Source organism: Silurus meridionalis, chromosome 24, assembly GCF_014805685.1.
Source record: "Silurus meridionalis isolate SWU-2019-XX chromosome 24, ASM1480568v1, whole genome shotgun sequence".
NCBI lineage: Eukaryota > Metazoa > Chordata > Actinopteri > Siluriformes > Siluridae > Silurus > Silurus meridionalis.
In genome coordinates, this window is record NC_060907.1 from 5,650,992 (window position 1) to 5,676,116 (window position 25,125).

A 25,125-nucleotide genomic window follows, 5' to 3' on the forward strand; every position below is an offset into this window, starting at 1 on the left:
TGGATGAGCAGGCAAATGGGAGAAATAATGGCTGGATAGAGGCACTATGGTACTTCCTGGATAAGGGAATCTGTTAAATGCTTTATAAGAATATGTGGATGGATGGATGATTGGATGAATGGATCGATGGATGGATGGATGGATGGATGGATGGACGGAAGGATGGGTGGGCAAATGGGAGAAATGATGGATGGATAGAGGCTTTATTGTACTTTCTGGATAAGGAAATCGGTTAAATGCTTTATTAGAATATGTGGATGGATGGATGATTGGATGGATGGATGGATGGATGGATGGATGGATGGATGGATGACTGATTAGATAAATGGACAGATGGACAGCTAGATGGATGGATGGACAGCTGGATGGACAGATGAATGGATAGATAAATGAATGGATGATGTGACAGATCAGTAGATAAATATGGATATATAGAAGTATTCAAATTAAAATGGATGGAATGATGACAGATTACTACAATTAACATATTAATTACTGATGTTTACATATTTGTGTTTATATTTATGCTAAAATGCTCCGTAAACAGGAGGAGCCTATGAGGTGAAGCAGCACTCATTCTTTGCCGATCTGGACTGGAACAGTCTGCTGAGACAGAAGGCGGAGTTTGTCCCTCACCTGGAGTCTGAGGAGGACACCAGCTACTTTGACAGTGAGTTTCCACTGCTGCACAAAAAGTGGCTGTTGGTGGTATAAGAAGAGTAAAACTTAATTAATATCTATACAGTTTATTCAGACAAACTATTCTATAATATAGTAAATAAATTATACAAAGACACATGCAGATATGCAAACGCCTTGTTCATATCTAATGCAAGGGGCGGAGCTTATCTCTGACCCTCTGTGTTTCTCAGCGCGCTCAGAGCGTTATCACCACGTCAACTCCTACGACGAGGACGACACGAATGACGACGAGCCGGTGGAGATCCGACAGTTTTCCTCTTGCTCACCACGTTTCAGCAAGGTCAGCCCTGAACCGTTCCATCACTCCAATCTCCTCTTCTCCATCTTGCTCTTCTTCTCCGACTCGTGATGCTCTCTGCTGTCGTTATCAGGCTGAGCAAATTTCCTGCAGATGGTTTTCTCCCAGCACTTGATTGCTTTTTTTTCTCAAATCCCCCTCTTTTTTTTTTACCAACACGCTGCTTTTATCTCCTCTTTCATAACATCTCTCCTGCATATTCTCTCGCTCCAAATGTGCAGAGGGTCTTATGAGACAAGTAGAGTAGAAAGGCAGCAATTAAGAGACCTTGTGTGAGGCACACACAAACACACACACACACACACTCAGTCACTTAAACAGTGCTCAACATAAAGCAAAAAAAGAAAAGAATGTATAATCCATAAGAGACCGTTACTTAAAAATAAAGAGAGAGTTTCATAAGCATCACTGTGCAGCGGGAAGTCAGAGAAATCAACTCCTACTTGGTTCACACCAGCTCACTAGTTGCAGTGTGTAGACTCCCACTAGCACGCAATTCTTACTGAACTGCATTAAAAAAAGCACTCAGAGGGGAAAAGAATCGGCGGAAATTGTGTTGCTTTGCATCTTAAATAAGACGTTTTTATTTTTTATTAGAATGTTGCATTACTGTAAAATGCAATAGTGTGACCACTGCAATACTGGTGAACATTCACACTTTAGGCATTACACGTTTTTAGTTTAATAAGTCCCAGATCCTCACACATTTACATTTACAGCAGTTTACAACTTTATAAGTATATATAGATGGATGGAATCATAGATAGATGGATAGGAAAATGGGTAATAGATAATAGGTAGAAGGATGGATAAAATGATTATAGAGGAATGAATGCCATGATGCATGGATAGGTGAATGCTGGATGAATAAATTATATGGTTAATGGATGGATGGGTGTATGGATGGATCAATGGATGGATGGGTGGATAAAGGCAGTTTTGTATATTCTGTATAAGGGAATCTGTTAAAAGCTTTATAAATATATGTAGATGGATAAGCAGATGGACGGACGGATGGATGGACGGTTGAATGACTGGATGGATGAATGGATGGATGGATGGATGGATGGATGGATGGATGGATGGATGGGACGGCCGGACAGACCGATGGATGGATTGACAGTTGGATGACTGGATTAAAAGATGTTTGGACCTTTGATAGTTGGGCAGATTGGACAAATGATGGATGGATAGAGGCACTTTTTTACATTCTGGATAAGGAAATCTGTTAAATGCTTAAAAGTCTATGTAGATGGATGGAGGATGGATGCATGAGAAAAATAACAGGTGAAATGATGATGGAGGACTGAATGCCATGATGCATGGGTCGGTGGATGCCAGATGAATAATATGTTTGAATAAGGGATGGGTAAATGGATGAAGAAGGTGAATGGATGAATACATTCTACCTTGCAAATGTACTGATTAGATTAAAAAATTGGGGTTTAAACAGGAATCAAGGTCACAGCAAGGTCAAAGCGCAGATGTAAATTAGTAACAAGAAGGTCTAGACTTGGTGGAGTCGAGTTTGTTTTTTTAGAGTTTTTTTAAGTGAACTTTAACTTATTGTTATTATATTCCGTATAATTACATAGTATCTTAATTTATTTTTTGTTCTTTTGGTGGCGTTATTATTTTTCATACATTTTTTTATGTACAGCCACCATTTATATGGAAAATGCTCTTAAATTAAATCTATGCAGACAAGAACAGATGTTTGCTTACAATTCCAATCTATTGAAGTTAGATGAAAAAGTGTTTTGCTAAATGCACACACCGTGTCCTCACACTGCCTGAGATCAGAGCAGGTAAGGCAGCAGTGCTAGCAGAGACAACATGATTATATGGACTACATGCACTCTGCATGCTGTGTGAGCTCAGGCTTACAGTGACTATAATTTATATCCTGGTTGCTAGAGCACACTCCCACACACTTTCTCACAAACTTTCTCACACATACACACACACAAACACACACTTGTGCTTTAGCAAACAATCCTAGCCTCAAATCACTCTCACATTTGCAAGTCACTCCAGATGCAGTTATATTACAAAATAAAAGAGCTCCTGCGAGGATAAAGAGCTTTGTGTGGCACGACTCGTTTAAGCACAGAAACAAAACCATGGAAGTTACTAAAAGCATTTGCTTCCATTTGCCATTTCTAAATTCAAATACAGTCATTTTAGAGTTTGTGTAGTCAACTATACTGAACGAAATTATAAACGCAACACTTTTGTTTTTGCCCCATTTTCATAAGCTGAACTCAAAGGTCTAAGTCTTTTTATATGTACACAAAAGGTCTATTTCTCTCAAATATTGTTCACAAATCTGTCTAAATCTGTGTTAGTGAGCACTTCTCTTTTGCAGAGAGAATCCATCCACCTTACAGGTGTGGCAGATCAAGATGCTGATTAGACAGCATGATTATTGCACAGGTGTGCTTTAGTCTGGTCACAATAAAAGGTCACTCTAAAATGTGCAGTTTTACTGTATTGGGGGGGTCCGGGGGGTCCAAAAACCAGTAAGTATCTGGTGTGACCACAATTTGCCTCACGCATTTTGCCCTGTACGGTGAAAACCAGGATTCATCTGTGAAGAAAGAACACCTTTCCAAAGTGCCAGACACCATTGAATGTGAGCATTTGCCCACTTAAGACGGTTATGACGACGAACTGCAGTCAGGTCGAGATCCCGACGAGGACGAAGAACATGCAGATGAGCTTCCCTGAGATGATTTCTGACAGTTTGAGCAAAAATTCTTTAGTTATGCAAACTGATTGTTGCAGCAGCTGTCTGGGTGGCTGGTCTCAGACAATCTTGGAGGTGAAGATGCTGGATGTCGAGGTCCTGGGCTGGTGTGGTTACACATGGTCTGCAGTTCTGAGGCCGGTTGTATGTACTGCCTAATTCTCTGAAACGATTTTTGGAGACGGCTTATGGTAAAGAAATGAACATTCAATTCACGGGCAACAGCTCTGGTGGACATATATGCAGTCAGCATGCCAATCGCACACTTAATCAAAACTTGCAACATCTGTGGCATTGTTCTGTGTGATGAAACTGCACATTTTAGAATGGCCTTTTATTGTGGCAAGCCTAAAGCACACCTGTGCAATAATCATGCTGTTTAATCAGCATCTTGATATGCCACACCTGTGAGGTGGAGGGATTCTCTTGGCAAAGGAGAAGTGCTCACTAACACAGATTTAGACAGATTTGTGAACAATATTTGAGAGAAATAAGCCTTTTGTGTACATAGAAAAAGACTTAGACCTTAGTGTTCAGCTCATTGAAAATGGGGGCAAAAACAAAAGTGTTGCGTTTATAATTTTGTATATTTGTATATTTGCTCGCACAGAGTTACATAAGCTGTGACAAAGCGGCAGGTTGACACTCGCATGTGAATTATATGTTTTGTTTCTCAGGTGTACAGCAGCATGGAGCATCTGTCCCAGCTGGAGCAAAAAACACCAGTGGTCACCCGGCGAGAGCATAAGGGACGCCGTGAAGACAAAATGTCTAAAAGAGAGAGCTTTGGGAGCTTTAGCAAGAGCTGGAGGACTGGCTCACCAGAGATGTACATACTTGATTATGTGTGTTAGGCTAAACTTGGGGGAAAAGCCTGAATTTGAAATGACAATAACTGACACACTCTGGTTCTTACTGCTATCTCTTTGTAGGAAGCGTTTGTCATGTTCTGAGTCCCTGTACATGGAAGGCGATGCCAGTCCTCCTCTAGGTGCCAGGCGCCGCTTTTCTGCATTGATGGACACGCACCGCTTTGCCTCGCCTTTAGAGGGCGACACAGAAACTCAGCCACAACAAAGCGGGGCTAAAAGCAGGGGGTCGTCAGTAGAGGGCACCACTGCGCCCTCATCACCCAGTGCTAGTGAACAGAGTAAAGAGTCTGTAAAGGAGGCACCAGGAGTGTGTGCAGGAGGTAAGGGAAAGGAAAATGACTGTACTGCCATTAATATTGTCTATTATCATGATGTATCATAGTATAAGAGATTTTTAAAAACATTTTTATTTGCAGATAAGCCCACCAGACACGGAGAGGTATCAGCACCACAACCCATTCCATTAGCGCCCACAGCATCAGTACCGGTTTTCCGAGACACGGTAGTTATGGGCGACTCGCACAGCCAGCGGGCCACCAATGATCTTGTCCTCAGACGAGCGCGTCACCAGCAGCTCTCAGGAGATGGGGAGAAGCGAACCACGCGTCCAGGCAACAAGGTCATCAAATCTGCCTCAGCTACGGCACTCTCTGTCATTATTCCAGCAGGTAAATTACATGTCTAAGAGCCTCTGGTTGAATTAATATCCAATGGTAATAATAGGTATGATTTCTTGATACACTGGTATTCTTGTCTGTAGTTGAGCAGCATGCTAGCTCTCCCCTGGCCAGCCCAATGTCCCCTCGATCGGTCTCGTCCAACCCATCTTCGCGAGATTCTTCCCCAAGCCGAGACTACGGCCCTGCGGTTAGCGTACTCCGCTCACCCATTACCATCCTGCGCTCAGGCAAGAAGTATGGCTTCACGCTACGAGCCATCCGTGTCTACATGGGGGACAGCGACATCTACAGTGTACACCACATGATCTGGGTACGGATCTGAGATTATGTAGGAATGATTCTTTGTAAAAAAATAATAAAATCCCAATTTTACTCATAGGCAATTCCCACTTTTATCTTGCCCTACTGTGTCTCAACTAGGGATGGGTATTGTTTACATTTTATACAGTACCGTAACCGAGACTGTTATCGATACTACTCTCGATAATTTTGTGCAAAAAGACATGATATGAATAGAGATTGAAAATGTCAAGTGCTTTAATACTGCTGACTCCAATTTACAAATTCCACTAAGCAAACAGAAAAAGGCATATGTTTTTGGATAATAAAATTAAGCGTTCACTTGAACTTTAAACCCAAACCTGTTCCAGCATGGCAATGTCCCTGTGCACAAAGCCAGCTCTTTAAAGATATGGTTTACATAGTTTGGAGAGGAAGAGGGTGGTCTTGAATGGCCTGCTATAGAGCTCAACTCTACTAAACACCTTTGGGATTAATTGAAATACTGACTGCACCCCATGCATCCTAACCTACATCAGTACCTGACTTTAATAACACCCTTATGGCTGATGATGTCCACAAGCACACTCCAAAATCTATTGAAACATCTTCCCAGAAGAGTGAAGGGAATTAAAAGAGCAAATTAAGACTAAATGTGGAATGCAACGCGTAAAAAGTACATACCATACTTATGACCAGATGTCAGCAAACTTTTGGCTATATAGTGTCTTGCCCACTTGACTACAGCTTGTAGTGAAGGGCAATGACAGCCCTATGACATAATGCCATGTTTTCAGGGATCATCTTCAATTCAATTCAATTCATTTTTATTTGTATAGCGCTTTTAACAGTGAACATTGTCTCAAAGCAGCTTTACACAGATAATGTGGTGATAAAAAAATGAATATGTTCTTTATAAGTGTTAGTTTGTCCCTGATGAGCAAGCCGGTGGCGACTGTGGCTATGATGAAGGGGCTGCTCCTGGGTGTCTGAGTCCGGGTCTCTGTCTCATTTTTTACTGACGGTGAAACCCTTTCTACACTAGCATTTTCTGTGGGGTTATTCATATTTAGATTTCCATTTTAAAACCGATGTGGTGTCCCCAAAGACTACTAGTACTAACTAAAGACTTATCATCATATTTCGAATGTTGCATCCATGAGGGGCTTAGGTAGGGAGTTGCAGTTGGAGTGGAGACGAGGGAGACATAGTAAATACAGCACATTGCTTGAGGTAGAAACATATTTTGTTTTTAATTGTTTCATTATATTGCTAGTGTTGCCTCCTTTGTTGACTATTAAACTATTGCATATATTGCATCTGACACTGGTGTCGCTTAGTTTTGTAGCATGAGCCCACACTTTTGAACGTTTCAACATTACCGCCATGACTGATTGTCTGCACATCCCACATGCACATGGATATCACACGTATGTCAAACAAACGTTGGCTACCTGATGACATCATTCAGGTGTGGAAAATGACAAGCAGCTTCTAATTTGCCATTAACACCGAACACCGACCATGCAAGTATCGATAACAGTACCGTTTGCCATGCAGTTTGGTTTTTCGACCAAATAATGTACCTGTTCAAAAAAAATACTAGTTCTCGAGTACCCATCCCTAGTCTCAACTGCTGCTGATGTAATGAAAAGCATTAACTACCCTGTTCTATACAATTATAGCATGTAGAAGATGGTGGCCCGGCTCAGGAGGCTGGGGTGTGTGCTGGTGACCTCATCACGCATGTCAACGGAGAGTCGGTTCATGGATTGGTCCATACAGAAGTGGTAGAGCTTATTCTTAAAGTAAGGACAATGTCTGACGCTTAAGATTACTAAAATAAGTTCAATCTAGACAACTTTTTGGGGCATCCACTTCCATAGAGCAATCACGCATTTGAGTTACCGATAATTGTCTACAGAAGAATTACTCAAATAGAATCCATGACCTTATGAGATGTTTTACAAGTTGTTTAATTGTTTTTTTATATGACTTCAGAGTGGCAATAAGGTTACCGTGACCACCACTCCCTTTGAGAACACGTCGATCAAAGTGGGTCCTGCTCGCAGATCCAGCTACAAATCCAAGATGGCCAGGCGCAGCAAAAGAACAGTCAAAGAAGGACAGGAAAGGTAACCAATAAGTCGGGTGACAGATCTCATTGGGGAAAATTAAATGGTATTTGAAATAAAGTATTGTTGCTAATTGCTTTTACTTTGACTTGACAGCAAGAAGCGAAGCTCTCTGTTTCGCCAAATAACCAAGCAGTCTAACCTTCTGCACACCAGCCGTAGTCTGTCATCTTTAAACCGCTCGCTGTCCTCTAGCGAGAGTCTGCCGGGTTCTCCTACGCACAGCCTGTCTGCCCGATCACCCACTCAAAGCTACCGTTCCAGTCCTGAATCCTCTTATTTAGGTGAGAAGGTTACCCGTATAAATCAGGATGTCTTCATTAACGAAGCTAAATCGAGCACGATAACAACAGTTGCAGTATTATCCTGGTTGCTTGCTCATTTCAGGTGCCTCTTCTCAGAGCAGCTCTCCAGCCTCCAGCACTCCGAATTCTCCTGCTGCCTCCCAGCATATGCGCCCCAGCTCCCTGCATGGCCTTTCGCCCAAACTGCACCGTCAGTACCGCTCAGCTCGGTGCAAATCCGCTGGCAACATCCCTCTCTCACCTCTTGCGCATACGCCATCCCCAACTCAGTCTTCTCCCCCATCCTTGTCGGGTCACACTGTTGGAAGTTCCAATATGACCCAGAGCTTCCCTGTCAAGCTTCACTCATCTCCTCCTATTACAAGGCCCAGACCCAAGAGTGCTGAACCACCTCGGTCTCCTCTTCTCAAGCGGGTGCAGTCAGCAGAAAAGCTTGGGTCACCTCTGTCTTCTACTTCGTCTCCTGGAGACAAGAAAGGTGGAATTGGGGCAATGAGGAAGCATAGCCTGGAAGTTGGACATTCAGATTATCGGAAAGAGGGCTTCCATTGTGAGCTGGGGCTCCAAAGCTTGTTGGAAACCGAAGGAGAGAATCTAGCCTCAACTTCTGCAACAACCCCATCACCAACCAAGCCTACAGTTCCATCACCCATGGAGACAGTTTTTAAGCCTGTACGGAAGCTGGGCAGGCAGGAATCTCCACTGAGTAGAGATGCTTTACTTGCTGGAAGAGTGAAGGAAAAGGACAACGGCAAGGTGAAGTCTGGTGATTTAAGCCAGGGAAGTGAGAGTAAACTGGAAATAGTGTTGGAAAAGTCACCCCCTGCCTCTGAGGCTCGTCAGGATCTCATGAGCAAGAGGGTTTTAGATGATAAGTCAAGTCACATAAGATCTCAAGTTGTTGATGTATCTCAGCAGTCACCATCCACACCAAGAGATGCTGGCATAGTGAGGCCTGAAACTAGTCAGCCTGTTGTGACCAAACCTTCACCCGTTGCACCAGAGTCTAGAATTAGTGTGGCTCCTTTAATTCCATCACCTCTCACCACTGCTACAAAAGCCACAGATCTTTCCTTGACAAGTTTTAGTGCAGCAGGCAGGAATCAATTTAGTGACACAAGCATAATCGTCCAAACCCAGATATCAGGAAATGCCAAAGCTCACCAGGTTTCCATCAAAGACCTGCAAGGTAAAGAGTTGGAAAAAAAATCAGAAATGAAGGAAGTGAAACAAGAACAAGGAAAGACTGCCAAGTCTGTCGTACCATGCAGTGGCAATGTAAAGGCAATGCCACTCTCTGACAAAGTTCAAAAAGGACCATCAGATGTAGACGCACTTAAAAAGTCTAGTCCCGAGACCCATAGTAGAACTTCAGACATAAGGGTGAGGCCTAGCTTACCTCAATCCAAGGGGGTTGTTCCATCTTTCCCTCACCAGGTCCAGTCTCCTGCTCTGGGCAAGCCAAGACAGGACAAGGGTCTTTCTCCGGTTAACTGCTACCGAGGCACCTTGGATTGGGAAGACAAGTGTCTTTTAGAGGTTGTTGAGGAGCATTCTCCATCTCCTACTCCGTCTCCTACTGGATCCACTCCTAGCATGTCAAAACCACCTCTCCAACCCATTGCTACTCAGTCTTTGTCCCCCGGGGACAAAAGATCCCCGACTAGTGCATCTAAACTTGGGCAAGAACTAGCCAAAGGGTTAATCCAGGAGGTGGCTAAGAGCAAGGAAGCTGTTAAATCAGTCAAGGAGACCAAGGCTATCGCACAAGAAAAGACTAGCACAAACCTAAAAGTAGCAACACCGAGCCCTGCCGCCGCAATACCACCGAAAAAGAACGAGAGCACAAAGAACGGCTTGTGACGTTTCAGCACAGTTTGGTTTTTGCCTTTATTGGAGATTATGCACTTAAACAAATCAGGACATCCCAAGTGGTAAATATTAAGATCGAGTGGGAGAGACATAACGAGTAGAGAAAACAATTGTGCAAAGGTTCTAAAAGTGATGGTTTATTGTATATAAAAAAGATTGATGTATTACAGGTATGTGTGTAGAGAATGACCGTGTGTTGCTTGAGTGGTAAGGTTAAAACGAAAGCGCCAAGTGCTTTAACAGATCAAATGATGCTGAAAACTGTGAATGCCAATTCATTGCTTAAACAAAATGGGTTTTTTTTCTCTTTTACCTGAGACATAAACAACCCAACATTGCAAGGATCTGATTTAGTATACATCTTTAGACTTATTTTTCTTTAAGTTCAATTCCTCTATGTGTAATTAGCATGCTGCCCAGTGAATACGAAGCTCCTTTTTAAAGCTAAGTAGGTGGAGGGATAAATAGGAGCAAAATAAATAAAAGAAGCCCTGAGAGAGATTTTCATTTTCCGTCAGCCGACAAACCAGTGGAACATTTTTAAGGGTGAAAGCCACCAATTCAGACAATTAGCTTATCCTGCTTATCAGGTGACAACAGGAGGCCCAGCATAGTAGCCCAGTGACAGCTTCCTCCATCAGAGCTTCAACAGCGCTGATAATATCGCTGACTCTGGGTTTATTTTAATAGTGTTTGTGTGCTTTGTATCCGCTCTGTTAAACAGGTGCCTTTCAGCTGGCTTGGCATTTATGAGCGCTGTCAGGATGGATAAAGTGGATTGGTATTAGCGATAAAGCAACATTTTGCACATGCCCGTTAGGAAGCGTGAGTGGTTTGTAATGTATTTGGTGTAGAGGGTCAAACTGGCCAAAATACATTTAGCTGAAATCGATTTTAGAGGCTTTTTTGCTAATTCTTATATAGTTGATGAATTGCAACCCATTTCAATAGAATGTAGAACTTAGCTTTTCCTTCCGAACACACTTTATGGGTGAACTGTAATATCCCATTGAATCCTTTGATTTAGGGTGTATCATATTTAAAAGAAAACATTCACAATGTTATAGCTTTATCTTTTAATATAATGATGGTACTTGGTGGTAAAATATACAGCAATGGTATGTCTTTGTTGTTCAGTGGCTAGAGCTACGATGTATAGATCTATGAAAATAACGTTTGGCCTTCGCCTACGGAGAACACGTTCAAATTATTCATGTGCTACAAGTATGGCAGTCGATCTAGCTGTGTCGTTTCTGTCTGAGTCCGTCTTTGTATTTTGTGTTGTCGTAGTAAAGAGAAGCCTGAACATTAACACGTTTCATTGATTACATTAGTTGATTTTGTCATTTGCTGTGCTGTTTGGTATATTAGCCGGCTGGAGATTCGTCACTACAGTACGGAGCCAGCCCTTAAGGTTTCCAGAATTACATAGTAATGCTGCCATCTAGTGGCTGAATAGCACCTTGGTGTTATTAGAGTTTTATGAAAGCATCTTGGTAACGTTTGGTCCCTCTGCTGCCTTGGAGATGAACTGTGAGTGCAATGGAAAGAAAACCCCACATGCTTCTCAATGGCCTTCAGTTACTACGGATGTCCTAAGAAGCCATGCATTATCATTTTCTTTATTGTTCACGACATAAAATTGTTTTCTGTGTATTTTGCATAAGAGCATGTTCTAGAGGCAGCATCATGAACAATAACCATAACTATTTGTGGTGCTGGTGCTCGTCCACATGCCCCGCTGCCACAAATGGCTATAGCTATTGTCCATGATGTGGCGATGATGCTGTCTCTAGAACATGCTTTTTCAAGCTCTCGGTTGAAGGACAACTATTTGTTTTATTCAAATCTGCCCCTTGGTAAAGCAGAACTGCTCAGTCCTGTCGCTTTTCTTTATGGCACAACAGTTAGAACAGGGCAAAAAGTGATTTATGGAAGTCCTGAAAGGCCATGCATTATAATGTTTTCTCGTGATCACGACATAATTTTCTGGAAAAAAACAAGTTTGCTTGTTATCACCGCTTAATTTTCTTGGGGATCTTTACATAACAAACATTGTTTCAGCATACGAGTGTATGCTGAAAGTCGTGATCGTGAGAAAATGATAGAAAAGAATTTATGATGCATGGCCTCTCAGGACTTCTATAAATCATCACTATTTGCCCTGTTATAACTGTTGCGCCATAAAGAAAAGCGACAGGACTGAGCAGTTCTGCTTTACCAAGGGGCAGATTTGAAGAGAACAAAGTTGGGGGATGGTAGCCTAGTGGTTAAGTCACTGGACCTTGGATCCGAAGGTTGGTTCTCAAATCCCAGCCACACTAAGCTGCCACTCCTGGGCCCCCAGAGCAAGGCTCTTAACCCCATAACTGATTGCATTAATGTCACTCTGGATAACAACACTTGTATTAAAATATCTTTAAAATCAATCAATCATTCCAGACCTAACACCACATGCAGAACATTTCAAACAACATCTATAACAGTGACAAAATCGAGATTGAGGTATTGATCGAGCTTGATTGCTGGACTGATATGTTTTCGGTAGATGTCTATTGATTTGTAAGTTTGAAGTCCACAAGGTTGTGTGTGTTGGTGGGTGGGGGCTTAGTTTGTCAAGCTTGTCAGCTCAGGAGTGCTAATTAACAGCCTGCTCTTTCCACCCTCACAATCCGGCTGGTTTGGACTGAAGTGATCTTAAGTGGTTTCTGGATGTCATCTACTACACTATCAGGAACGTATTTTCTCATCACTCTATGATCTATAGCATGTAATGGTTTATACGTATCCTGATATATCTGTGAGCACCACATTTACAATCCGGTGCTTGGAGTTCATCAGGCATCTTGGCGATCTATATTAGCTGGAAACGCCGTACGTCCACATTTCAACGAAATGAAAGTACAGGACAGCACTGAAGCAAAAAGGTTTTTTTTAAAGATGTTAAACGGTTAGTCAGAAAGCACAGCATTGGGCTCAGGGGTTGAAGCAAACACCCCCAGTTTTTTCACTTTCTGAACAGAGTTGTGATTGGCATCTGGAGTTTGCTTCTGCAGTTCGGCCACAATCCAACGTAGAGAAGATGTAATGGAATCAGTCTCATTAACATTTACAGAGTGTTTGAAAGTCTCCAGTTAGGGGTACAGTAAACATATCCTCAAGCTAGGTCTATAGATCACAGTCTTTGAGTAGAATCTAATGGAAAATGTCAGAGAGACAGGAAGTTGGTACAGCAGGAAAACCCACTAGCAAAAGGACATTTTTTTGGTCCCGTTCAGAGCTTCAGAGTAAAATTTAATTTGCATAACTGACATGACGTGATGGAATCGAATATTCGAAACAGTATTTAGAGAGACGAGTGTTTCCTAATCGGTACAACAGTAATATTAGTAATAACACCAGAGAAGGTTTGACACTTTTATAAGCACGTGATGGAGAAAGATTCCCATTTATTAGACCTGAAACTTGTGTAAAAACCACACTTCTTTCGACTGTTGTCACTTTTACACGTGACTGTTACAGCATATCAAAGCATACAAACTAAACATTTTATAATACCTTCTGTTTCACTCGATCGAATAGTTTCTGAGGTGAAACGACCGATCTGATGAAGATGAAGCACCTCCCGGCTCGGTCCAAGGAAATCCTGACTCCTGAAACATAATCCGTTCCTGTGCATTGTTTTTTGCGATTGTGTGGGTTTGTTTGTTTGTTTATTTATTCCTAATTCTACGATGTGATCTACTGTGAATGCACTTTATTTTAACCTTTTTTTTTCTTTTTTTTTTTGCAAGCACGTATGAACTTGTACTGTATCCATGTAACACGTAGAGAAATGTACACTGACATGCAGGTGGATTCGCATCGAGAGAAGAATGAAGGAACAATCGTTCGTTATGTACCAGGCACGCTCAGCTCGTCCATAAGTCATAACTCAACACATTTCTTTATTTATTTCATGATTTGTTTGCTTGTTTGTTTGTTTATCTGCAGCACTTTTGATTACCAGTCGATGCAGAAGTGCCACCTGTTTGTGTAACCAAATAAATAAACTGATATTGATTCATGTTTATTAATAAATAAAACTGATTGATTGGATGGAAATCTGTATTCCGTTCTCCAGATGCTCCATGATTCTGACCGGCAGTTCGGCGGTACCCGAAAAAATGAACGAGTTAATAAAGTTTTGGTAAAATGTGCCCATCTCCCCCCCAAAACAAATATATTATCTAATTAAAGTTAAATTAAAATTAAAGAAGCAATGACATTTGGTTTTAATCACTGAGGTTAAGATTGCTAGAGTGAGGCTTGGGTTTGATTTTAGATTTGGTATAAAATGAGGTAAGTTCAGGTTGGGTTTAAGCACATTTTAATAAAGTTTTATACATAAACATGCAGAACAGAGGATTGTCCGTGTTTCTGTTTTTTTTTGGAGGGGGGGGGGTTTAGGGGTTTGTTTGGGGTTAAGATTAGGCTATGGGTATGTTTTGGTCTTAGGTGAGGCAAGAGGGAGGTTTGGGTTTTATAGCTGAGATTGAGGTAGATTTATGGCTTTTGGTTGGGCTAGGACTAGGTTTGGGTGAAGGTTTAGATAGAAGGAGGTTTGTGTTTAAGTTTGGGCTAAGCATAGGTTTGGGTTTAAGATTGGGCAAAATGTATGTTTGGGTTGAGGTTGGGCTAAACGTAGGTTTGGGTTTAATGTAGGGCTAGGGGTATTTTTGGGGTTAAGCCTGTGCAAGGAAAAGGTTTTGGACTTAGTTTGGGTTAGCTTTGTGTTGAAGGTTGTGGTAGGGGTAGACTTGGGCTTAAGGTTGCACAAAGGGTAGGTTTGGGTTTACATTTGGGCTAGGAGTAGGTTTGGGGCTTGGGTTGGACTAGTGGTAAATGTGTTTATGTTTGGGCTTGGGGTAAAGGTTTAAGTTTAATGCTGGGCTAGAGGTATGCTTGGGTTTAATGTTGGGCTCGGGTAGGCTTGGGGTTAAGGTTGGGCTCAGGGTAGGATTGGGGTTAAGGTTGGGTTTGGGGTAGGTTTTGGGGCTTGGGTTGGACTAGTGGTAAATGTGTTTATGTTTGGGCTTGGTGTAAAGGTTTGAGGTTTAATGCTGGGCTTGAAGTAGGCTTGGGGTTAAGGTTGGGCTCAGGGTAGGTTTTGGGGTTAAGGTTGGGCTCGGGGAGGTTTGGGGTTTGTTAGGGGTAAAGGTCAGGGGGATAATGGTATGCAGTGTTGCGTGAGCTGAGTTTACTGAACGTTTAAAGTTTCATGTTTACAGGATCACATGTTGGTTTCTTCAGTTTCTTCTCAGTATCCCATGTGCTGGAAGGTGAATTCCGTTCTGCAGCTTTCTTTCACAAATATAATACAAATAATAATCACAAAACACTTTAGCAGACAGACAGACAGACAGACAGACAGACAGACAGACAGACAGACAGACAGATAGATAGATAGATAGATAGATAGGCACAAAGGCAGATCAACAGACGGACAGATTTACGGAGAGACAGCGGATAGATGAATAGAGAGATAGAAAGACAAGAAAAGCAGGTGTAGGTGTGTGTCGGTGGAGCTCGGAATGTAACAACGCGCCCATTTGTAATAACATATTAATAGTAACCACCTGGGCTGTGTTCCAAACGGCACCCTTGCGTTCGCGCGCGGCGTAGGAAGCGCTGTGTTTGCGTAGAGCGCATCCGTTAAGGGCGCCTACGTAGGGCGCAAGTGGCGGTTTGGAACACGGCGCCTGGCCACAACCAGGAAGTGAATAGACACCGCAGGGCGGAGAGATTGTGTGTATGTGTGTGTGTTTGTGTGTGTACGTGTACGCGGTAGTTGTTGAGTGTCAGGCCGGGAAGGCGACGCTGACAGCGGCAGTCCGCCTCAGGCTTTCCATGGACGGTCAGGTCAGGTCAGGTCAGGTCAGGTCCGGTTTGGTTCGGTTCGGTTCGGTTCGCTAGTTATCTAGCTGGTTAGGGGGACCGGTCCACCTGTCCTTATCCTGTCATCTAATACTGCAGAGCCGACATTACTAACACCTGAACACACTCACACTCACACACACACACACACACACACACAATCACAATGAGGGGTTTAATATTAAGGTAAGTGTGTATTCTGCAATAATATATACTAGATACCATGTTTTGTAATTGATTGATTATTATTTCACTAGTATTATTTATGTATATATGTTTTTTGGTTACTAATACTTCATCTTTGTTTTTGTTTTGTTTTGTTGGGGTTTTTTTTTGCAACTCTTAGTAAAGAAAATGAATGCATTCAGTCACACTGAGATCACATGCCTGCTTAGTGCCCATTTTCACACACACACACACACACACACACACAAACGTGTATTGTGTTGTACAACGTCTTTTCAGGGGAAAGTACCTTGTCCTTGTTTAGAGACGTGGCCATATGACGTCACTGCGAGGCATGGGCCGCTTATAATTAAATTAAATTAAACGTGTAACTAAAAATGGATAAAAACCCAGTTGTTTAGGGTTTATGGAAGGAGACTCCAGTGTCAGGGAAAGCTAGAAAGATATAATATGAACCGACCTCTGGTTTGTACATTGAATGTGACTGTAAACGGATAAAAAGTATGATGTTCTTTATGCCTCGTTTTTCATTGTCCAAGGAGTCTCCAGTTCCAGTGATGTGTAATATATATATACAATATATGGTTCTTCTCCAAACTGTTTGGCCCAAACCTGTTCCAGCATGACTGCAAACATCCACGGGTTTGAAGATATGGAAGATCTCCTTCTATAGAGCTCCAGCCCTATTAAACATAATGAATCTGAACACTGACTGTACCCCAGGCCTCCTCACCTCCCCTCCGTCAGTACCCGACTTTACTAACACCCTTATACGGCGACGCTGCAACGAGTCGTCCGAGACGTTTCGAGTTTCACGTGCGCTTCAAGAGCCGAAGGACGTCGCCGGAAGACGCCGAGAGATCAGGAAGACCAGTTTGGAAAAGAACCACATATAGCAGGAAAGGTCAGGTGTCCCAATACTTTTGGCAATATTGTGCGTGTGTGTGTATCTATGTATCTATATATATATATATATATATATATATATATATATATATATATATATGTATATGTATATATATATATATTAGTCGTTTATATATATATATATATATATATATATATATATATAATTTTTGTACACATCAGGCTGTCATGCTGTTTGTGGTTCATGACTCTGCTGTACTTTTTCCCAAGACACATTTTCTGTGAAAAGGGAAGTGAGCCCTGTACTTAATAAAGGGGGAGGGGGAGGGGGGGTTGCAGCTGGACACACTAGTGCTTCTGGAAAGGAAAAAGGAACCGAGACGCCTTTTTGGCACACACACACACACACACACACACACACACACACACACACACACACACACACAATGGCTTTAGGTGTCTAATGACTTGAGTCTGCTTTATAGATGTGATAAGAACTTTTCAGGGCTGAATAAACACTCTTCATGTGTGACCGATCCTCTGAGTCTTTGCTCTTCCTGTATTTCCTGCTCTCATAAAAGAAAATAAAAAATCAACAGCTCGCCTTCCCGCTTCTGTGTGTTTGTCTGTCTGGAATCCGGTTCTGCGAGTGAATGACGTTGGGAGTGTGCTTTTATAGGAAAAGAATTACAGTTTCACTTTATTCTCCTCCCCAGCTTACACTGATGATGATGATGCTGATGCTGATGTCGTTCCACAAAGGTCAGCGCAAGGCCTAAGTCATGAACACGGTCACCCCCGGCGCCGCTCAGTACATGAGGGGCGGGGCTCTTCACAACGACCTCGTCGATGGGAGGAGACTCACACCCCCACCTTCTTCGCCGCAGGTCCCGGAGACAAGGGGGCATTTCGGTAACGGGTCACTTGGCGACGGGGCCGGAGAGCCGGACGAGGTGGATAAGCTGAAGCTGAAGCTGAGGTCGGCGTGGAACAACGTCAAATACGGTGCGTGCGATAAACAAATGTCTTCATTCCTTCACTCCTTCGATATGTGGAATTGTCAGGATATTTTTTTTTCCTTTCACAAACTTGCAGTCCACTACTCCATATGTTCATGAGGCAACTCGGATTGTAACTGTAACTTCCGCACGTAAAAAGGATTGAATTCGGTCACAGGAAGATCTTTCACGTCCTCCAACCCATGTAAAACATATAGCTGGCTTTGTGCACTAGGGCATCGTCATGCTGGAGCAGGTTTGGGTCTCCTAGCACAAGTAAAGGGAAAATGTCATTGTACCGGGTCCAAAGATACAACTAATACCACTCTGAACCACATACCGCTGGAACAGTCAGGTGTCTGAATACTTTTGTCAATATTTTTGTGTTCATAAATTCACCAATTTATTTCTTTCCTCTAAAGGATGGTCGGTCAAAAGCAAAACGGTCTTCAACAAAACGTCCCCGCTGATCCTGATGGGACAGTCCTTCATACTCAACAGTGAAGGTGAGCCTCACGCCTGTAATAATCACCGTTCCATACTTCTCATTAAAGCGTCTGTAAGCACGTTTGAACGAACAACGTGAAAATTATACAGACCAGAAACAACCGGACGTTTTTAAAGACTGTATAACTGTAACTATTAAAAAAATTCTGTTGACATTTCTCTGGCCCTGAAACAAACTCAACCTCTTTTACTATAAATGCAACTATTATTTTATTGAGAGACTAAAGAGGGATGACGTCTGATTAACAGCGCTGTCTGCCAAATAGCATTTCAGCCGACAAGATAAAATGACAAACTGCCGCTTTAATCTTCAAGCCTGTTTCCTCAGAGGAAGTGGAGCGTTTCCGGCTGGCGTTTGGCTCGCGGGTGTGGCTCACCTACAGGAAGGAGTTTCCTCAGCTGGACGGCTCGAACCTGACGTCGGATTGCGGGTGGGGCTGCATGCTGCGCAGCGGACAGATGCTTCTCGCTCAGGGGCTCATGCTCCATCACCTGCCTCGAAGTACGCACCAGACGCTCACTCACACCCCCGGTTCCATAGCGCGGTATCCGTTACTAACCCGTGATTCTTTTCAGACTGGAGATGGCCCGACTGTCCTCAGCTAACTGACGTGGATTTCGAGGTGCTTAGACCTCGCTCTCCGTCTCGTCCCTCCGGAATCTCCATGCCCTCCTTCAGCTCTACATGGAGCGCATCGGGATCCAAGAAACGCGTGTCATCCAGCAATTTAAAAGGAGACGATTCGCAGACGGAAAGCCGGCACCGCAGGCTGGTGTCGTGGTTCGGAGACGAGCCGGCTGCACCTTTCGGGGTTCACCGGCTGGTCGAGCTGGGCAAGGACTCGGGGAAGAAGGCGGGGGACTGGTACGGACCGTCGCTCGTCGCACACATCCTGCGGTGAGCCCAGCGTTCTCGTTCTCTCATGTTGCATACGAGGTGGTATCAAAAAGTTTACAAGAAAGTACTTCATTTATTTACGTTCACACACGATCAATTTCAAAATAGTCCCCTTACACGGCAATACAGCATTTCCAGAGTTCTGTCACGTCTGGAACGTGTCCTGGAAGTTTACTTCTCAAAGCGCGTCAAGCACCTTCTGCTATTCGCGCTGGATCTTGGTGTGGAGTGGTAAGGAATGTGATCAGAATTGCACAGCTCCTGATGTACACAGGATGATCTCTTTTGGCACACTGATTTATGAAGGTCGGTGCTCCCTGTGACTGTGCAAACAGCCTTGTGCTGCTATCTGTTGGCGTGTTACAAAACTAGTCTCGAAACTTTTTAAAATCACCTTGTATAAGAAACGGTCACATCCCGGAAAAAGACGTTTTTATTTTATTGCTTGTTTTTTTTTTCTTTTCTTCAGAAAAGCTGTGGATAAGAACACGGAGTTCGACGATCTGGTCGTGTATGTGGCTCAGGACTGCACAGGTAATGAGTGCCTTTACCTTATACCTTCAAGCATGTGGACACCTCACTATTGTACCTGTTGAATAACCTATTCCAGACTTAATCCTTCTTTACTCTTAGAAAAAGCTCCACTCTTCTAATCTGACCATAAAACGTATATTATTGGAGCTCAACAGACTTAAAAAGCAAAAAAAGTCCATAATGTAGGAATGCAAATTCAGCAATAAAAATGTGAATGATTCTACAAAGGAAAAAAGTTTTTAATTTTAAGAGACCCATTTTATTATCTCTTGTATATTTAGTGTTGCTTCTTCTGGGAAGGCTTTTCACTAGGTTTTGAGATGTACCTCTGGCCTTTAGATCATTCAACAAGATCAATAAAGATCTTTTGTAGGTCATTTGGTGTCCTAAATAATCCCTAAAATATTGAGGAGGTCAGGGCTCTGTGCAGGACACTCACAGTTCTTCCACATTAACCCTCACCCACCATACCCTCCTGAAACTCGATTTGTGCTTTAGATGAATATATGCCTATATATGGTTGTAATGGTCAGGTGACCACAATTTTAAGGCTAAATAGTGTGTTATAATTCACCTTTTCACATTTCAGTGTATAAAGGGGACGTGATGCAGCTGTGTGAGCAGACGTCCCCGGATTCCCGCTGGAAGTCTGCCATCATCCTGGTCCCGGTTCGACTTGGAGGAGATTCGCTTAACCAGTCCTACACCGAATGTATCAAGGTAAACTCGGCATATCATAAGCCGGGTTTTAAGTCTCGGGGCAAAGATACGCAAAACATCAAATCACTTGAGATTGGGAAAAGTGGGAGGAGCTTAATTTGCAGCCGTTTACACACTGTGCAGATGTTGTAAACGTGGCAAATGTGTTCTGTTTTCCAGAATCTTCTAAAGTCGGACTTCTGTATCGGGATCATCGGTGGGAAACCTAAACACTCGCTTTTTTTCATCGGCTTTCACGGTGAGTAGTGGGCGAGAGGTAGCTTCACGATTGGCTGGGCAAGATTTTGCCTAGATTTCTGTGTTCTGATTGGTTCCCTGTGTCTTTGCTTGCTTCAGATGAGCAGCTATTGTATTTAGATCCACATTACTGCCAGCTGGTGGTAGACGTAACGCAAGAGAACTTCCCGCTGGAGGTAAGCATGTGATTCATTTTTCTATAAAAATTTTATTGCATTATTAAAAAAATTGCAAACGGTTATTGCATCATTAAAAATAAGAGCCAATCGTGTTCCGGTATGCAAATGAAAGCCATTGCTGATTTTTTTTATTTTTTTTTTTTATTTTTTTACTGCATCATTAGGATTTTATTTTTTATAACTGGAATAAATAGTGTAAAGATCTCATGTTTACAACGAAGTGGAAATTTCCTAATTACAATTTTGAAACCTTCAAAATTGTAGTAAATCAGAAGATGTACTACTGGCTAACAGTATCCTGAGTATGCAGAATTTCCTGGTTTTTGGGTCAGCATTTCGTCCTCAGTACCAAACAGTGGCATATAAACTGTTTCAGAGCAGTAGAGTCTGAGACGGTTTCTCACTCCCAGTCTGTGGAGTCCAAATTTTGTCCACAGTCACAAGCCATTAAGTCTTGGTTTCTTCGAGTACTGATTTCCAAGCTCAGCGCAATGCCTTGAGAGTTTGGCAAATCCCTAGTTCAGTCCACAGTGTCTAGGAGGACATGCATGTAGCCAGGTCCATAAGATTCATGAGCCCTTCCTTTCCTTTTCCATAATCTTCTCTTCCAATATATGTGGTACAAGTTAATCTTGGTTACATTTGCTCATTTTATATGTATGGCATGTGGTAGACACTCTTATCCAGAGCCACTTGCTATTACATCATTTATACATCTATGCAGGCTACAGGGCCGTGCTGAAAGGGCCCACAAGTGGCAGCTTGGAAGGAACCAGGGAAGTGAGCAACCACTTCTGTTTAGATATAATAAACACTGTGTATTTATAGCCAACATTTTGGAAAAGTATGAAAAAGTTTGGAATTAAAATGATTTCCAGGTCTGGATTAGTATTGGGGAAATGAGTTGCTCATCCACACTGAAATGTCTGAAAACGCTCATGTCCCTGTCCTTTATGAAAAGGAAAATGTGTAGGAACCCTGTGTATCCATGAAGGTATCTCTTGATTATAGACTTTGACAGAGATACACCTACATCTTCCAGAGTATTCTTGATTTGGTTAGATGATGTCAAGGAGTTTTTTCTCCACCTAGGAACAGATTCTTTGGCTTTTTAGTGCATCCCTTTTTTAAAAGAACGTATCAGATTGTTTTTTTTTGTTGTTGTTGTTTTTCAACCTAAAGTGCAAAGATGAGCCTAATGATGTTTTTTCAGCCTGTTTATAGCCTCCTTCCCTTCCATTCACATTGTTTAATTTTGCATAAACAAATTCAACTCTTAGAATCAAAATCCAGACCTTTAATCTCTTTAATTATACAAGGAAGAAAAGAGGAAACGGGGCCACACCTGGACTGTATAGCAGGCGATTGTCCAATTACTTTTGAGCCTTTTAAAATGCATGTACACTACAAAGTAAAAAATAAATAAATTCCTATCGAAGCAATATTTTTTTATAAGCCTCTTTAAATTAAAGCCAGGGGTCTCCTCCACCTTCATCACAACTCGAATGCTTCAGTTCAAAACCGTAGTGGTGGCTTCTAGGTGGCCTCACTGTCCAAATACTTATGGACCAGGCTAGATCAGACGATGATTAACTGATTACGTTTGGAAACTTCATGCTGACGTGACCCACCCCCTCCCCCTGGCGATTTAATCACAGTTATCTTCCACGTGCAAATATTTACACAGTTCTGATTTGGAGACGTATAAAGGACGTGTCCTCGTTAATCCCTTTTTGTCTCTGTGTCTCTTTCGCGTTCAGTCCTTTCACTGTAACTCTCCCAGGAAGATGAACTTTAACCGCATGGATCCCAGCTGCACTCTGGGCTTCTACGCTCGCACTCAAAAGGACTTTGAGTCTCTGTGTTCATCCGTCACTCAGGTGAGTCTCACGTCACACGCGTCCTGTGAACCCTGTAGACATAACACTAGATGTCGTGACCTTGTCTTCACGAAGATTGTATTCTCTGCAAAAACCGTTTTCTCTGCTTCAGGCTCTGTCCCTGTCTGGAGAGCGCTACCCGATCTTCACCATCGTGGAGGGAAGGGGGCAGGATTACGGCCTGGAGGGGTACAGCAGGGGAGGCACGGACCCCAGCGCACACATCCTGCCCACCGACCCCGCAATCAGGAACAGCGCTGAGGGATTCGTGTTGCTGTGAAGGACCTGGACATGTGGAGCTCAGAGCAGCTTCAAAACACACACGCACACACACGCACACACACACACACACTGCAGCTGGAACTAGAGCACGACACACTGCACTGCGTTTCTTTCTTTCTAAAATTCTTTCTTTTCTGTCTTCATCTCTTTCTTTGTTTATCTATCTATCTTTGTATCTCTCTCTCTTCCTCCCTCTATTCCTCTCTCTCTCTTTCTCCATCTCTCTCCCTCTTTCTCTTCCTCCCTCTATTCTCTCTCTCTCTCTCCTTCTCTCTCCTCCCTCTCCCTCCCTTCTCCTCTCTCTCTTCTCCTCCTTTTCCTCTCTTCAGCTCTATCTTTCCCCTCTCTCTCCCTCTCTTCCTCCTTTCTAAGTCTCTATCTCCTTCTTTGTTTATCTCTCTCTCTCTCTCTCTCTCTCTCTCCCTTTCTTCCTCCCTCTCCCTCCCTTCTCCCCCTCTCCTTCTCCCTCCCCTCTCCTCCCGCTCCCTCTCTCTCTCCCACTGTCAAATGTCGTTCTATTTTCGTTCCAGCATCAACATTTTTAAGAACCCCCCCCTCTACGGTGGTGTCGTTCCGTTACCATGACAACATCGAAACAATGAAATTGATTGTCGTAGTTACGTGTGTGATTTACTGAAGACGACGTGATTCAGAATTCTGACACTTTATGAAGCTCATCCTTTATTTATTTTTCTTTCCGCTCAGAACAAACTTCTGCAATGTAACTTTATTATTTAATTACTACGTATAATTGTGTTTTAAATCGTGTTTTGTCCTTCGCCCTGTAGTGTGGACATTCCGTAACGACAAAAAAGAATCATGCAGTGAAATCGATTCTTGTACAGAAGAGTCACGATTCATTTCTAAGCTTTGTAGTGTGGACATTCTGTGAGGATCAAATGAAATGTGCAGTGACATCGATTCTTTGACAGAAGAGTCGTGACTCCTGAGTCAGTCGTGACTCCTGAGTCAGTCGTGACTCCTGAGTCAGTCGTGACACTGGAGTCACGATCCCTGGAAGAGTCACGATCCCTGGAAGAGTCACGATCCCTGGAAGAGTCACGATCCCTGGAAGAGTCACGATCCCTGAGTCACGATTCAGAGCTGACTCCCCTTAAATAGAATATAATCTGCTACAGGAGATAAAAACAGATCATCTGTTGTTTAATTAATGTCAGAAGATCTTCTTCCTCAGAAGGCCCAGTCTGTAAGATCCTCTACAGTAGCTGTTGTATGCACATGAATGTCGGAACAGTTTGTCGTTTTTTTTTTTTTTTTTGTATTATAATTTTTATTTACATATTTTATTTTCGTTCTCTGCTGTATTGTTTGTTGTCTCTATGAAGGAAGAGGAGTTTATGGTGATGTAGCGTGAGGGTGAAATCAAGCTGCTGATACTTCTCTCACCGATCCCAGTCCCATTAACAACAATTAATAATGGACTCTGTGTCTTTAATCGACAATCCTCTGAATCTCGAATGTGAACGGAGCTCGTGATCATTCCTGGACAATTTTATTCATAGTTTCCTTCATCCTGGGATCTCAGGAATATCTGATGTGTGATGAAATGAAACACTGGATTAATATTATCACATTTTCTCTGTATGTGCTGTTATTGAATGTGGAAAAGATAATGCTACCACAGATGTGCTGTTCCTGCTGATTAGTTTATTAGATAGTCCTGTCTTTTTTTTTTTTTTTTTATTGTGTTGCCTGAGAAATACACTGCAGATGTTCACCTTTACTGCTCATCCCTGCTTTAAACACCCAGCTGCAGGTTTGATGTGTATGATATTGACACTAATAATTTACTCAGTCTGCTTTTTTTTTTTTTTTTTTTTAAGTGAACGTCTCTGATTTCAAGTGAAACCCTATTTTGTTACCAGTTTAATATTAATAAAAACCTAAAAAATATTTGTATAGAATGGTTTCGGTATCGCTGAGCACATTTGGGGGGTTTGTGGATGTTTTGGGGATAATTTGGAAGGTTCTGTGATGTTTTGGGGAGGATTTGGGAAATTCCACGATG

At 42.5% G+C, this 25,125-nt stretch overlaps 2 protein-coding genes across 3 annotated transcripts in view; both read left to right on the plus strand.

The window, feature by feature from the left end:
• Positions 1-11,781, plus strand: part of mast1a (microtubule associated serine/threonine kinase 1a) — a 60,397-nt gene extending 48,616 nt beyond the window's left edge. For both annotated transcript variants that reach the window (XM_046837414.1, XM_046837415.1), the window contains 10 exons: positions 548-670; positions 873-982; positions 4,427-4,578; positions 4,682-4,941; positions 5,038-5,289; positions 5,382-5,611; positions 7,266-7,388; positions 7,582-7,715; positions 7,812-7,999; positions 8,103-11,781. In XM_046837414.1, coding sequence (XP_046693370.1) covers positions 548-670; positions 873-982; positions 4,427-4,578; positions 4,682-4,941; positions 5,038-5,289; positions 5,382-5,611; positions 7,266-7,388; positions 7,582-7,715; positions 7,812-7,999; positions 8,103-9,883 — 3,353 coding nt within the window. In that variant the 3' untranslated portion in view covers positions 9,884-11,781. The remainder of the gene's footprint in view (positions 1-547; positions 671-872; positions 983-4,426; positions 4,579-4,681; positions 4,942-5,037; positions 5,290-5,381; positions 5,612-7,265; positions 7,389-7,581; positions 7,716-7,811; positions 8,000-8,102) is intronic.
• Positions 11,782-15,665: 3,884 nt separating this feature from the next.
• Positions 15,666-23,324, plus strand: atg4da (autophagy related 4D, cysteine peptidase a). The gene is made up of 11 exons (XM_046837620.1): positions 15,666-15,994; positions 17,578-17,866; positions 18,282-18,365; positions 18,695-18,868; positions 18,943-19,264; positions 19,734-19,798; positions 20,388-20,518; positions 20,678-20,756; positions 20,855-20,931; positions 22,695-22,814; positions 22,927-23,324. The coding sequence occupies exons 2-11, from the start codon at positions 17,644-17,646 to the stop codon at positions 23,092-23,094; spliced, it is 1,443 nt and encodes a 480-aa protein (XP_046693576.1). The 5' UTR covers positions 15,666-15,994; positions 17,578-17,643; the 3' UTR covers positions 23,095-23,324.
• Positions 23,325-25,125: the final 1,801 nt, after the last annotated feature.